Consider the following 14,526-nt stretch of genomic DNA (forward strand, 5'->3'; position numbering starts at 1 on the left):
CATGCTTCCCTTTTTCCCTTAATGTAAGGAATATTTCTTTCCAAAGCCCAGCTACATTTTTTTCAGTTCAAGAGAGCCAGCTTTTTCTACTGAGAAAATTCAGAGGTCGTTTCTTTTCTCTGAGATTTACTCCTTCTTGTTACTCGCTCTTTGAACCATGAGAAACGACAGTGGCTGTCTTAAAAGCTGCTCTCACTGACTAGAGCACAGCCATTCTGGGTGCCTTGTGAGAATGGCTCCCAGCTTTTTGCGGCAGCCATATTCACTTCCAAGCCAGAAGCTCCCCACTCTGTGTCTGTTTTGTCTCCCCCTTTTTGAACTTGGTGATTTGTCATGAGTGAGATTTTGAGCCCACACGAGTGAGATCACCCAGAGACGATCTTTGAGACAGAGACTGGGCATCACAGACTATTCCTCATACTGGATATCAGAAGCAGCAGCACAAATGCCTGGGAACCTATTTCATGGGTTGATTTATAGAGTTACCACAGCTGTAGTCTCTCTGGAGCAAAGGTCTGAGTGTGTTTTGCTAAAACTTTAAACACGACAACTTCAGCCAGTCGTGGTAGCGGTCTCCAGTCTCACCCTCCCAAATGCAAGGGAGTCAGGTCATCCAGTAAAAGGCCAAGTAAATGCTGACTCTTGAGCAAATGCATGCTACTTTGCATGGCAAAGGTGATTTAACTCAAATCTTTGGCAAGCTGTTAAGGAACAAGCACATAGATGCCTAGCATCTATCTTCCCTAGGCATGCTAATGACAGGAGCCCCCTACAGAAGAGTGGCAAAGGGACCAGGACTCTCTTTTCATTTCATATGTGCAAACACAACCCAGACCAAATACGAACACAGATGTCCCCACACACAGTGGTTTCTCTGGGAGCTGTCAGCTAGGGAAAAGTGGAAGCCATGTTATATATCTGTTTAATTTACGTATTTATTCATATTATATTGAGAACACGTTAATCTTCAAAAATTCATCTTCTCAGAAGCTGCGAAATACATTTTCCTGTCTTGTTGACCCTTTGGCTTTGTAGAATCGCAGTCTGATATATTATCTGATAATCATATTACATACCTGAATGCTGCCTTTCATCCCTTCCCTAGTACTGGTTGGTTACGAGTCGCACGAAATGAATACTGATTGGGTGGCACTTACACGCCATGAATCCTGACTGGCTACATCCTCAGGAGCATGAAGGTCACCCACTGAATTGTTTTATGCTTTAGTCAATATTGTCCCATGTGCTCCAGCAGCCCTGTTTTCAGAGAGCATTATCTAATTGAAAACCAAATCTCTGCATCAGAATGCCAGCCATAAGACTCACCCATGTCCCTCCCTTTCTCTATGCTACAACAACTTGTAGTTGATACTAACAACTCTCATCTTTAACAGAAAAAAATAGAATGAGAGCTTATTTCAGCGCTCTACATGAGATAGGTGGAAGCTGAAATAGCAAAGATGGGAGGCTAAGCGTGGAGAGTAAGGAGTTGGAAAAAGCTGTGAAAAAGCATAGCAATGAAAAATAGTTCCATGAATATTGATGTATATCTCTAAAATAAATATTGTTGTGTTTGTGCTCTTTTTGTGGTTGCTTTTCTGACTTATTCTCATGCCTTACCCAAAAGGATCCCCAATGACTCAATTTGACAAATGTTGCAGAATATCTGAGGAAAGCAAGCTCCAGATTTTTACATGTATTTGCACCTGTCACCCAACCCTAAAAAAATTGTCATGCTTACCATAAACACGTCTGTTCCATCCCACCAAAACCACCAGAGGTGCTTTAGAAGTGCCTTATAAGCTAAAATTCTTATGCGCACAAAGACTTTTTTTTTTTTGGAAAAAAATGGAGCCACAGAAAGATGGCATATGCACTATTACACAGGAGGACAGAGAACCGAGCACAGAGCCAAGGACATGAATGTTAGAGTTTCAATGAAGGACCACTGAGGACCGCTTGCAAAACAGCCTTCAACGACTGAGCATGTGAGCAGCTAAGAATAGTGATGAACCCTGCTGAAGACCTGCCCAGACGCTCTGCCTGGGCAGCCACAGGCCAGCACTGCGCTTTGGCTAACCTTCCCACTGCACAGCGAACGCAGCCTTCTTCCAACAAGTGCCACTCACGCCAGCTACAGCCAAGGGACAGGAATTATGGAGAGGAAATTTAACCATCTTCTCTGATTTCCTCTGTGTGGGGGTAAAAAATAGTGAGCCAGGAAACACAGATGATCGCATAATTGGTTATTGATGAGTGCCAAGGGCAACACCAACTGTTTGCACTGATAGAAGAATCTCTGATGGTGCATGATGTCAGCATTGATCTGCTTTACCAACGGAATGAAACATCCTTCCTGGGCAGCACCCAGAAAGCAGGTGGAGCTGCCTAACCAAGAGCTGCCTGCTGTTTCCCTTGCTGGTGCTGTTGTACTGCTATTGAGATAACACCTCCAACAAACCTGCCTGCTACCTGCTATGGGTGGTGGGGCTGCAGCGCAGGGCCAAGAAGTTTTCCATCTTATCAAACCCTGTTTATTGAAAAATGAAAATAAACACTTCTCTGGAATTTGCATTCAAATCCCAAGCAGTTGACAGGGACTGGTGAAGTCCCAGAGAAGCAGGAGCCATCAGGTGCTCAGCTTTTCCAGACTCTGCTCTTCATGCTTCTTTGGTGGGCAGCACAGACCTGAGGCTCTTCAACTCGCTCTTCCTTTACTCTCTGTCTCTCACTTCTTTGTTCTCTCCTCCCTCTTTCTAAACCCAAATGCCTTATTTTCTTTCCTTTCTCTACCCTGGTTCAGTTCACCTCTGCTTTTCCTCCTCTGCCGATGCATCAGTCTCTTCCCCTCCATGCTTCCCCACCTCATATTTTGCCTCCGTTTCCTTTCATTAGCTCCACATATGCCATTCCCCCTGCCTTCTTCTTTTACTGTCTACATCTTCCTCTATGCTCGCTCCCTCTTTCATCCTCTTTCTTTGCTATCTGCCAGTTCCAAGCCTGTCTTTCCCTCTGTGTTTTCCAGTTCCTTTTTTCCCTGATGCCATTTCAATTATTGGCCAATTCTCTGCTTGCTTTCCTCTCTCTCTCTTTTCCCCTTTCCTCTCCCTTTGGGACTCAAGCTTGTCTCTCCCCATTTGTTTCAGGGTTGCCGCTGCTGTGGGTTTGTAGACGTTTGCAGGTTTGTTTGTTTTTATCATCACACCCCTCTCTTGCTGTTTAGCTGCTTGTCACTTCACTTTCCTCTCTCTGCCTACCCCAGCCAGAGCATCATTACGTCCCTTCTGCCTCAGCCCGTCATTTCCCACAGAGGCCATTATTATTAGCCATGCCGGGAAGCGTATGAGCAGCGGTCAGCAGGGCTCTGTTTCAAATTGATGGGAATGAGAAATGGAAGCGGCACAAGAGGCGAGGGGAAACGCCAAGGGGGAAGGAAGCAATGGCACCTCGCAGACCGGCAATGCAGAGGACTTGCTGGCAGCCGAGCAGGGGTTCTCCGGCACCCATACCCTGACGACTGCACCTTAATTAACTTCCCCTGTGGAAAAGCTGGCTGCAGCCAGCGAGTATGAGAGAGTCTCAGTGATCCAGACTCTGTCTGTTGCACTGTAGCTCTAGCCTTATTTTACAGAAACACGTCTCCGTCAGCCTCCTGACATCTTCAGGCCAGACAAATTCCTTTCAATTAACAAGCTTGCAGGAGGATCCCATTACTGTGGCAGGTATCTCAAACGCGGGAAGGGGGTGGAACAGCAGCTGCCAGCACCGAGCAGGGGAGAAGGAGGGAACAGGCTACGAATATTGGTTTCTGAGGCTGATACAGGGAAAAGAATCAACTCCCAGTGCAATGTGGTGGTATAAAGAGGGGAAGAGCATCTCTGGCACTCACATTGCGATGGTGGGGATCGACAACCTCCAAAAATTGATGGAAATGCTTTGTGTTTACGGCGAGAGGAAGGACTTGCTCTTCCCACTGTGAGAACAGTGCTATGGAAAGCGGAGAAGGATAAGCACAGGAGGCCTTTGGTGGCTGGGAAGCTCAGTCTTGAGTCCTGATCAGTCTCGAATCCCACACCAATGCTGATATAATGAGCAACAGGAGCATGGGCAGACTCAGTCGTGGTGCCCTCAAGGATACTGTTTGTGAAATGCCTGCACGAAAGGTTCCTGCTCATGACTGGCATCATTTGGGCAGCCCTTTTGATGCCCATGGGCACCTGCTCCAAGCTGTCTGCCAACTGCTGCTCTTCCACTCTCCCAGCCTGAGCTTGAGTTCTTGGCATGAGAGGGGGCCCCTGCAACACTCCCATCCTAAGCACTACCTTTACAGGGCAAACTCGTTGGAGAACGCCGTACCTCCTCTAGAGAAGAGCATCTTGAGACAGCAAATGTTCCTATTTTCTTGCACAGCACCTTGTTGCGAGCTGTGCTCTCTTTCAGATCCTTACAAGAGGCTGCATAATTTTAATAACTCTGCTACTTCATGCGTTCACAAGTCTGGGGATTTAAGGTAAAGTTACCTTTAAAAACAGCCTTCGGAACACTGAAAAATGCAAACAGGGAAGGATCACAAAATTGCTCAAACAGCCCTGTCTCTGCTGCCTTTCCCCACAGGCGTCATTTAGTTATTGCCTGCATATAAATTAGGCAGGCTTTGATGGAAGAGCTATTGACAAGAGTACCTCACTCCATTTTCTTTTCCTGAGCTAGGGAATTCTGGAGAGGAAAAAGCCTACTTTACAAATGCTCAGGAAAAGGACAGTCAAGAAATAGAGGGAGTGGTTTGGTACATGTTTATATTCAACGTCCTCACCTCTATTAGACTGATGTCTAGAAAATAACAGCTGATAGATGGTCTGGTCTTTGGGTTTGCAGGCTAGTTAGCTAAATGACTAGCCTTTGCTAAGGTTGGTACTTTGACAGCACTTTTATATATAAAGTCACTTTCAGAAAGTCTGTTCCGGACAACTCTCCTCAACGCAGCTTCTTCTTATGAATCTATTTCCAGCATATTAAAGGTGATGCACACAATTTGCCATAGCAATGTGAAAACGGGTCCAAGTGGATTCTGTTTACCACCTTAAGCTTGAATTTCTAAGGTATGGTTTGAGAGGGGGAAAACAATTTTCAGCATTCCCTCCTAGATTTATTGACAGCAGATAAGCACTAGATTGAAAGAAGATCTAGCAAAGGGAGAGACAACACACGGGCAAAAGAAAGTGATGTGACACAGATCAGCAAAAAAGATCACAGTAGCAAGACAATGTCATTAGTATAATCATTTTTAGGCTGGAAATATGCAACTTCCCTGTTTAGATACAATTTCCGGATGCTGACATAATTGCCATGAAGGCTGTAAATTCTGAGGAAGTCTTGAGGCCTTCCTGAACTCTAGGAAAGCAACTTTGATTATATAAGTAAATGAGGTCCATCCATTCCCCCAACCCTTTTTCTTCAAAAATCATACTTGTCAAAAGCAAATGATTAAAACGCAATTGGGGCTTACAGACCAAAGGAGAAGACGATAAATTGCTGGGAAAATGTTCCACATGTGAAACCCAGCTCAGTTTTAAACTTATTCTATCCTCCAGTGTCTGTAATCCATACTTTCCTGAGAAACTGTTCCGTGAACACAAATTGAGGTTTTTAAGGCATCCGGACTAATTTTTTTTCTGCAGAAAAGCATTTTGAGTGAGCAAGCTTAATCCCCAAGTGATCTGGATCCTGATACACACACCCCTAGTGTCAAGCCCAAAGATAATGGCAACCACAACCCTATTATATTTTGGCATAAGCTAGGCTAATACTATGGGAAGTCTCAGATGTATTCATCAGTCTGGAAGCATCTTAAATGTAGGCTTTTTCAAAATGCCTACAAGCTAGCGTGTGGGCAAGGAACTTCACTGAAGTCACATTATTGCAGCTTGCTTCCGGAAAACAATTAAATATTTTTGCATTCCCATAACCGGAATTTGTGAAAAACATTCACCCTTCCAGAGAGGGATCTTTTCTGGTACAAGTGGGGATTTAAGCCAACAACTATGTGCAAATTGCAACAAGCCATGAAAAAAGTTCGAAAAACGTCTAAGGAACGAAATGAATCCATTTTCACAAGCTGTCCTCTGTTCAAAACCTCAAGAGCAGTCTGAAACTTTCCAGGATACTTCTAACTCCGGTTAAATTAACACAAGCAGTTCTTCAGACAGATCAAGTCTGGCTGAGTAGACTGGATTTGGAGAAGGATTAAATATGGGTAAGTGTCAAGGGGTGTGTTACAACTTTATCTCTGTGAAGAGTGCAGCCTCTTCAAAAGGTAGAGAGACTTGGCTTCCCATTTAGGACAGAGCACATTTTACTTTGAGTACAGCAGCCACAGGAGCACAGGAGAAGACAACTTTATACAGCAAATCAGCCAACAAGATTGCTCACACACACTCACATGCACATGCAGATGATATTACTTGCCTTTAGGGATATGAATAATGCCGTAAATGACACACACGTATACACACACGGTGTTTTCTTAGAAGTGACTAATGCCTTAAATGACATACTCTGATACCAAGCAATACCCAATCATTTTTTTTTTAAAAGGCATTTGATTTACAAAGAAATTGGGTTCCTGAAAAATACTCAAAATCAACTGTCACATGAGGAAAGATGGAGAGCAGAGACGGATGGATGAGGGAGATAAATGGCCAGCGGAGTTTTGGGTAGGATCTGCCAGTGCGTTACATATCAGTTACAGGAGGAGTAAGGGTAATATAAATACCAGCTTATCCCTCGTGACCATTTGGTTCCAACCAGAGAAACGAGGACTTGGGCTCTGTGACTCAGGTAGTGCTCACCTAGAGAGAAATGCAGCAGCCCAAGGAGAGCAGAGAGCCCCTGGAGGCTGTGCATAGCTCAGCACGACTATCACTCTTTCTAAGGAGGTTATAAAACCAAACTCTTCTAGGGCTGGGGTGGTTCCAAAGAAGCAGAGAACTAAAAAGATAGTAAAAGAGAAATAAATAACCTGTTTTTGCTGAAAGTCTGTGAAAACCCAGGACATCAGAACTTCAGGAAGTCCGTGTTGATGGAGCAGTGCAAAAGAAAACAATGCATGTATTCTGCTCTGTGCCTGGTGCTATTCCAGCCTTTTAATGTGAGAATTATATGAGGGATGCTCTGAAGTAGCAGTGCAAGGTACTGGCACAGCTGGGAGAGTGGGAAGGGGACAAAGTACCCGTCTGATCCTCAGAGCTGCCCAACAACAGGGAAGTGAGCTGCTCTGAAGGAAAATGGCCTTACATTTTTCAATGGCAGAACTCCACAACCCTTTCCCCTGACACTCTAAGCTCAAAGATGCATAATAGCTGTGACACTTTTTATTCAACACCCTTACCCATCTGTAGAAAGCTTCTTGGATTCTCACTCCCATCCCTTTGTACACAGTGACCAAATGCCAGTGACAGACCTGACACCTCCCTTTTGCAATCCATCTCTATTGAGCTGCCCCCTAGAAACCCTCTCCACGGCACGGAGACCATCCCTCTAGAGCAGCCATTGGCCTTTTCCATGGACAGGCTGCTCTCCCCCGTGACAGCAAAGGCGCTGATACCAAAATGATGCCACTTTGGAAAAACACCCTGCTCACGCTTCAAGCTGAAGGAGGTGCCCCCTTGCCCAACGGAGAAGGGGCTGAAGTGAAAGCGAGAAGTTCAGCAGTGCTTGCTGATGGGGCACATGCTGCTGTCTGCTGAGCGAGGGCTTCCTAGGAGGAAAAACCATACCTGTACCAATGCCTGCAGCACCCCCTGAGCTTGACTCCCTGATGACACAAATCCCTGCCTCCTAGATAAGGCAGGAGTGCCTGATGTGCCAGGGTTGGGATCTCACCTTAGCGAACACGGGGGGAGCTGGGTAGAGACAGGTTTGCTTGGCACTAGCATCGTCTCAAGGCCTCCCACAGAAGCTTGCTGCTGAAAAGTGCTCAATTCTTAATTCTGATTGCCCAGTCTGTTAAACAAATGCCAGTGTGTTGCTGCTTTAAGTCTCACCGATGTGCTGGAGCTGCTCGTGCCCAACATAAGCTAGCCACCCATGCTGCCCGAACGGTTCTCTGCTGTGGCTCAGCACAGGACACGTTCACAGCTCACTGCTCTGTGTAGCTGGATGGGTCAGTTGGGTCCCATGGCACATAACCAGGAAAAGCCAACTTCCCTCCAAGTACGAAACAGGCTTTTCAGCAGAGTGAGGGACAGCAGGGAGTGAAATCTTCCCTCTGGTAAGGGAGAACCTCAATCCTAAGTGCAGAGCAGGTCTTGTGGTATTCGGTCTCCAGCTCATGTATCAGGCTAGGGACTGGAGAACACCCTCACTCTCAAACACACTCATGATTCCCAGACTGCCAGGAGAAAACCAGACAAGGGGCAACCCTTGGCTGCTTTTAAAACATTCCTGCATTGATTCCTCCTTGAGCTACAAGCCAGAGTGAGATGAAATCTCCTCTTACTCAAGCCTTATTTTTCATAATTATGCATCTTTAGTGTTTCATAACGACCAATTTAATCACTTTTGCCGTTTAGAGGGCTATAACAGCCAATCATGGTAATGGGCTTGGTATTTGGTAGGAACCATTTAACGCCCAAGAGCCCTTGTTCTGAGCCACTTGATGCCACTTAAGTTTGACAGACAGACTCTCATTAGCACAAGTTGCAAAACCTCTCAGATGAAGCTCATTTCTTTTAAACAAACTCTGCTCAGTGATCCCCAAAGTCTCTGAGTGAGGAAATTTTTAGCTCACTTCAGATCTGTGCAGGTCTGCGGAAACTAATCAGCATATTTCCCCCGAGCTGCGGCCCTTCCGCGAAATTCTCTATCTGCCTCCTCACCGCCATCCTCTCGTTTCTGGCACATAACCTCTGCTCCCCTGTGGCCAGCTCCCAGAAGACCGCCTGGGGTTACGTGACCTTCCCTTTTCATACAAAACTCTCCAGATGAGCTTCTGCTCTACACGGACTGGCCTCCACCTGCCTCTAAGGGACAGCTCTCACAACCCAATTTTTTCTTGCTGGGGACAATCGAAGACGCATTTGGAAACCTTTAGAAATATCTACAGAGCTCTGACTGCTGCTGGAACTACTGTACGTGCTTTTTTGCCTTTCCTGTTACTCCGTCTATTCTTTCAATAGTGATCTACAAGGCAAGAATAAAGCTCAGGGCATCCGAGACTGCTTTAGATGCCCTCAAATCCCCATGCAAGTCTGCACCTGAACTCATGTGATGGCAAACATATTCGGAGACAGTCATAGTCCAACAGCACTTCAAATGCAACCAAAGCAGGCCTCCCTGGGGAGCTGCAAGGACAAGCAGTGAGATAGCAGGGGTGCTGCAGGATGCGTCAGAGGTTTGTAAGAAAACTAGGACTACTGCAGTAAGGGTCTGCAGGGAAGGAAGAACGTTTTCACTCAAGAACTTAGCAGAAGAGATGGCTTCCCCTCAAAGGGCATGGTGTTCAATGGGCAGGCTAACAACTCAGCATAGATACCAGGGAGAGATGTCAGATCTGCAGTGTGTGGCATAAACCCAATGGATCTGTTCTACGGTGCTCCTCAAAAACAGATTTACCCTTTATGCTTTCTCTCTTTTCCATTATACCACAACCATTGTACATGCAATGGGACTAAAAACTGTGAACATAGAAGCTCTGAGAGGAAAATACATTGATGTGTGAACGGGCAACTCCTGGGTCTCACTGATACAGGACATGGGCACATCTTGTGGCGTAGTCTGATGGGATGGAGTAATATCTTGACCAGTGCATGGTCTGAATGATTTCAGTAAGCCAACTAGGTCAAAAACACAATATGCAGAGCTAAAGGAGTCCCAACCTATCTTTGGAAAGTAAACTCCCATATTCATCACTACTTGCAGCTAATGTTGACGTCTTCCAAGCCTACTGCTTTCTGATGCCTGAAATGGCGACCTGGGAGAGTGGATGGTGGGCTGCCCTGTATTTAAACTGTCTGAATGGACCCGATGCCTAAACAACAGCGTTTGTTCAAGTACAACTAACGCGGTATTCTCAGTACCATAATTAAAAAGGATCTGTTTCACAGGGCAAACACAGACACACACAATATTTAAGACACTGTACGATCCCGTCCAAAGCTGAAGAGAGCATTAACCAATGTTATGATGTATTCCTTGAGAAGTAGCCTGATGCCCCTTAATTAGAGGCTGCCTGCTAAGGTACACTCAGCAGGAGAAGAGTTAAGGTTGTATTTGTAACCTTAAATCTCACCTTACCTGGCTTGCAAGTCCTTAACTGCACAACTTTAATGTGTTCTTATCAGAGCATTTTTATTGAGCCATTATTAACATTGGTTAGATGCAATCTAGCATTTCCCATATCCTGCCCCCCCCCCCCCCCCCCCCAGCCATTACTTGGGCTACACAAAACAAGAGATTCAAAGGAAGCACTTAACTCAACCTGTTCTATTGTCCTCCGTACACCCCTCACCACTAATTCCCTAGCAGCTCCCTTAAACGGGACTTGAGTTTTTGGTTGCTATCTTTCATGCCCTCGGCCAGCCTGCACACTGAAGGAAATCCTCTACTGATAATTAATAAGTTCCCCTGACACTGGCTGCTCATTAATCTATTATTTTGCTCCTCTAATTACTTTTGTCTGTTCGAGTTAACAGTCTCCTTCCCTCATCTTCACTGTGTCTCACACAGGAGATACTGCATGGCAAATGCGACTTTTCTTTGTCCCCGAGTCCCTTGCAGCCTGTGCTCTGTGCATGGATGCTGAGACCCATCCTGCCATTTCCTCAGGCACAAGCCAGGCTCTCACATGGACTGATGTGCTTCACCACGTGCCTGTATTTCACCCAAGTTCTGGTACAGGCAGCTCCAGGCACGAGCTGGGGCTTGCTGCAATGTCTAGGGAACGTGGGCTTCCTGTCTCCACCTGCTCCATCCCCTGGAAATCTCCTAAGAGCTATGAGGAATCCTCCTTGCAGCAGTCAAGTGGCTGTAGATCTCCCCATGGGAAACGGGGGCACTTACAATTTCACAGTGCGAGGACCATCTATCTATATATGCCCTGGGTTCCTTTTGCAATAGCAGCTTTACCCAAAGACTAATAGTCAGCACAAATTAACTTTAAGTCCCTTGGGCAGAAGGGGAGACAGAGGCAGGAACCAATTATTTATTTACTTGGAAGATGCCCAAGTCCAGCAGAGATAAATGCAGTAGATACAAGTGAGCATGTCAGAGAGAGGCTGGAGTTGCAAAGTTTGGAGCCTGATCTAAGCTTATGCAGTTCAGGGAATTTCTGAAATTCCTTATCATTAGTGACACTAAAAGTAATTATTCTCTGTCCCCTTCATGCAGCTGTACTTTAGGCTCCACAGACAGGCTTTGGACAGATGTACAGATCCATGCCCTGCAGTCAAAGGATGCCTTCTTCTGGCAGGTACAAAATGACTCAGGATACTTTCTCCTCCCTTGTCTTACTTTGCACACTTACTGCTATGTTTCACACTTCTACCATGGAGGAAACGCAAGCCTTTGACGATGGCGCGTAAGGCTGGCAAACATCAAAAAACTTACATGTGCAGCAAAATGCATGCACAGACACCAGCAGGCTGAGCATACAAGTGACAACATAGTAAAACACTCCCAAGTAATGCTTACAGCAGTGCACATGCGCATACATACGTGGCGTTTACTGATCTACAAGCTCCACAGCAGGTAGGGATGGTGGCAATGATACATGCTGCTGACTACAGTCCACACAGTAAGATGGCCCTGCCAGCAGCCCTCAGCCAGGCACATGGAGCAGGGCACGTATCAATACCCAGATAACTGAAATCCCTCACAATCAATGCCTTCCCCAGGCCTTCAATACCTGCATTACACATCCTTTTCTCTGGCAGGATGTACTCACCCTTCAGATCACTCAAGTTCCCCTCCACCCAGCCTGGTGTGAACTTCAATGGCTGCATCACGCAGCAGCTCTTGCTTGCCCGGATGGGCCTGCACCCAGCCATCCCACTGCTGCCTGCTTTGTTCCCATGCTAACACCGAGGTGGCCACTCATTGCAAGTTTATGAGAAAGGATGATTTGCTCAGCCAGTGCATGAAAAAAATACACAGTGTATGAGAAGAGTCATATTTTTCGGGTACGGTTCAGCAAGAAAGAAAAAGTAAGTGAAGGAGAAATAAAAATAACACTTCTGAAAATGCACCTTATAAAAAAAAAAGTACCACGTTTTCAGTCTCTCCCATTTTTCTTCAGACAGGAATGGGAGGCATGTTCTGAAGACATTTCTGAAATGCTCAGAAGGAAGGCTGCAGAGGGAAAATAGCACCAGTGCTCACATCACCAGAGCTTACTGCAGCCTTGCATTACCAAAATAACTCACTACCTTCAGTCAGCAGACTCCCACTTCCATGACAACTGCATTCAGACCCTGGAGAAAAGCTCCACACTGCAGGAGGCTGAGTGACCCCTGCCCTTGCTGTGGCCATCATGGCAAGCAAGGTCAGGATGGCTTGCCCCCAAAGCCAGCTTTTTCTTTGCCCTGGGTTTGTCTCTGTACAGCAGATTCTTGCAAATCATGTTTACCTTCCTGCTTCTCCCTGCACATCCTCTCTCTTGCTCGCTATTTCCCAGCTACTACTAGAGCTGGGGTATAGATGCTAAGTAGCTTCATTAGTGGGACTAACGCAGGGGGCAGAGACAAGAGATGGTCATATGACTGCGTGGTAGAAACTAGAAGGGGCGAAAGCTTTGGGGCTGTACAGGAAACTCCCTCTGGACATTACTGTTGTGGCAGGATCCGTGTGCTGCTGTGGATGCTGTCATTCCACTTTCACTTGGGTCCTCAGGCTGCAGAAGACAGTTGCTCTGACTCCAGTGCAGCACATACCAAACACTGAAGTCAGTGAAGCCAAATAACAGCATAACAACACAAATGGTGAAGTCTCTCTTTAAATGAAAAAAATAGAGGAAACAGCTATAAGCTACTACCTTAACTTTGCCTTTTATTAGTGCATCTTCTTCCTACTGTGAAGAGATAGTGAGAAATATGCTTGCCTCAAGTGAAAATACTTATAGATTACAGCTACAAGGGGGAGGGAGGGAATGCAGCCTTTACATTTTCTTCTGAAGCATAACTTTAAGAATGTTTGGATTAAAACTATTAAATTTAAAATGCTGTGAATTTTCTCTCTTGAATTCACAGCCAACCTCTCGGTATCTTTATGAGCAGGCTACAGCTGTAAACATGGAGCTGCCAATGGGGAGTATGACCTCCAGATAGCAGGGAAACAGGGACCCAGTCCTAAAATATCAGCCTTTTGCCCCAGTGAAGCCTTAGAATACCTGTCACCAAAGAAGTAGCTCCAAGCACAAGCAACCCAAAGCAGGCTCGTTAGTTCACATCACTAGAGGGAGACACAATAACACACACACAGGCAGTGCCTCGCACTCAGTAACGTTTTCTCCAGGCAGTTCAAGCTGACTACTTAAAGGTAGGATACGAGAGTGCTCAATGGCAGGTTCATGCAAAGGAGCACAAGAAAGGCTGGTAGGGAAAGAGGGTGAGCAGGACAGCATCTACCACACTAGGCAGAGGCAGGCAGCAGACCTTTCCTCTTTTTCTTCTGGTCATGACAGAAAGTACCTTGATTTCAATGTTTTTCTTCTGGTAGGAATGATGGAGAATTTGCTAAGGTTCATCAGCCTGCTGCTGGGATCCTACTTATGCCAGTGTGTGGCAATTTCTTTTCCTGTCATCATTAATTATAGCAGATTTTGAACTCTCATCTTCTTGGGTGCTCAGTTTTGACTCCTAGCCTTCTGGGATCCTTCAAGACCATCTCATGGAAGGACAGGAGAGAAAGGAAAAGCTAGTTATTGCTGAATGTCCTGGCTAAATACTGGCCTTAGGGGTAGAGGTAGTGGCTGTACAGCACTGCACAGACAGGGATATTAAAGCATGTGGTGAACTAGAAAAATGCTGCTCTTCTGTAAGCGGATGAATGTTTTCATATGGACACAAACAAGGTCAGCCTTTAAAACACCATAGAAAAGACCCTAATGCAGTGTCTGACTCGAAGTGGTCCCCATCCTAGGGAAAGGAAAAACAGAAGTAATCCTGCCAGACTCCAACTTGCTGTTTAAGAACAGCATTTCTGCATAACAGGAGAGCCACCAACATGGTACACAACTGCCACATCTCCCCAGCAAAAGCACAGAAAAACCTGCCAGAGGTGGAGCAGCCAAGCACTGACCAGAAGACTCCAGATGTTCTTCTCCAGCCACTGCTGAAGGCAGCAGGGCAAAGTCCCTCCACAACAGCTGCTTTATTCACCTGTTCCCCAGAAATGGTAAAATACTTGTGAAATCTTGCTTTCCTTCTATCATGGGTCACGAGAGAGAAATCAACTGCTAAGAAAATGAATGTTCTGTGTATCAACAGCGTTTGTACTGAAACAGCATCATAGACCATAGGCACAAAAGGAAGA

The 14,526-nt window shown here is 45.8% G+C and overlaps 1 protein-coding gene across 14 annotated transcripts in view; it reads right to left on the reverse strand.

Annotated features, from left to right (window-relative positions):
- Nucleotides 1–14,526, reverse strand: part of LSAMP (limbic system associated membrane protein) — a gene marked incomplete at its 5' end in the record, with an annotated part of 966,571 nt that overhangs the window by 88,939 nt on the left and 863,106 nt on the right. Inside the window, one exon of one of the 14 annotated variants that reach the window (XM_080577198.1) lies at nt 3,553–4,543. The exons of 12 other annotated variants lie outside the window; for them this stretch is intronic. In XM_080577198.1, the coding sequence (XP_080433324.1) occupies nt 4,506–4,543 (38 nt within the window). In that variant the 3' untranslated portion in view covers nt 3,553–4,505. Of the gene's footprint in view, nt 1–3,552; nt 4,544–10,430; nt 13,879–14,526 lie in introns of those variants that run through there. One more of the 14 variants, XM_080577197.1, reaches the window with a different exon arrangement.

Source organism: Anser brachyrhynchus (genome assembly GCF_964034855.1).
Source record: "Anser brachyrhynchus genome assembly, chromosome: 1".
NCBI lineage: Eukaryota > Metazoa > Chordata > Aves > Anseriformes > Anatidae > Anser > Anser brachyrhynchus.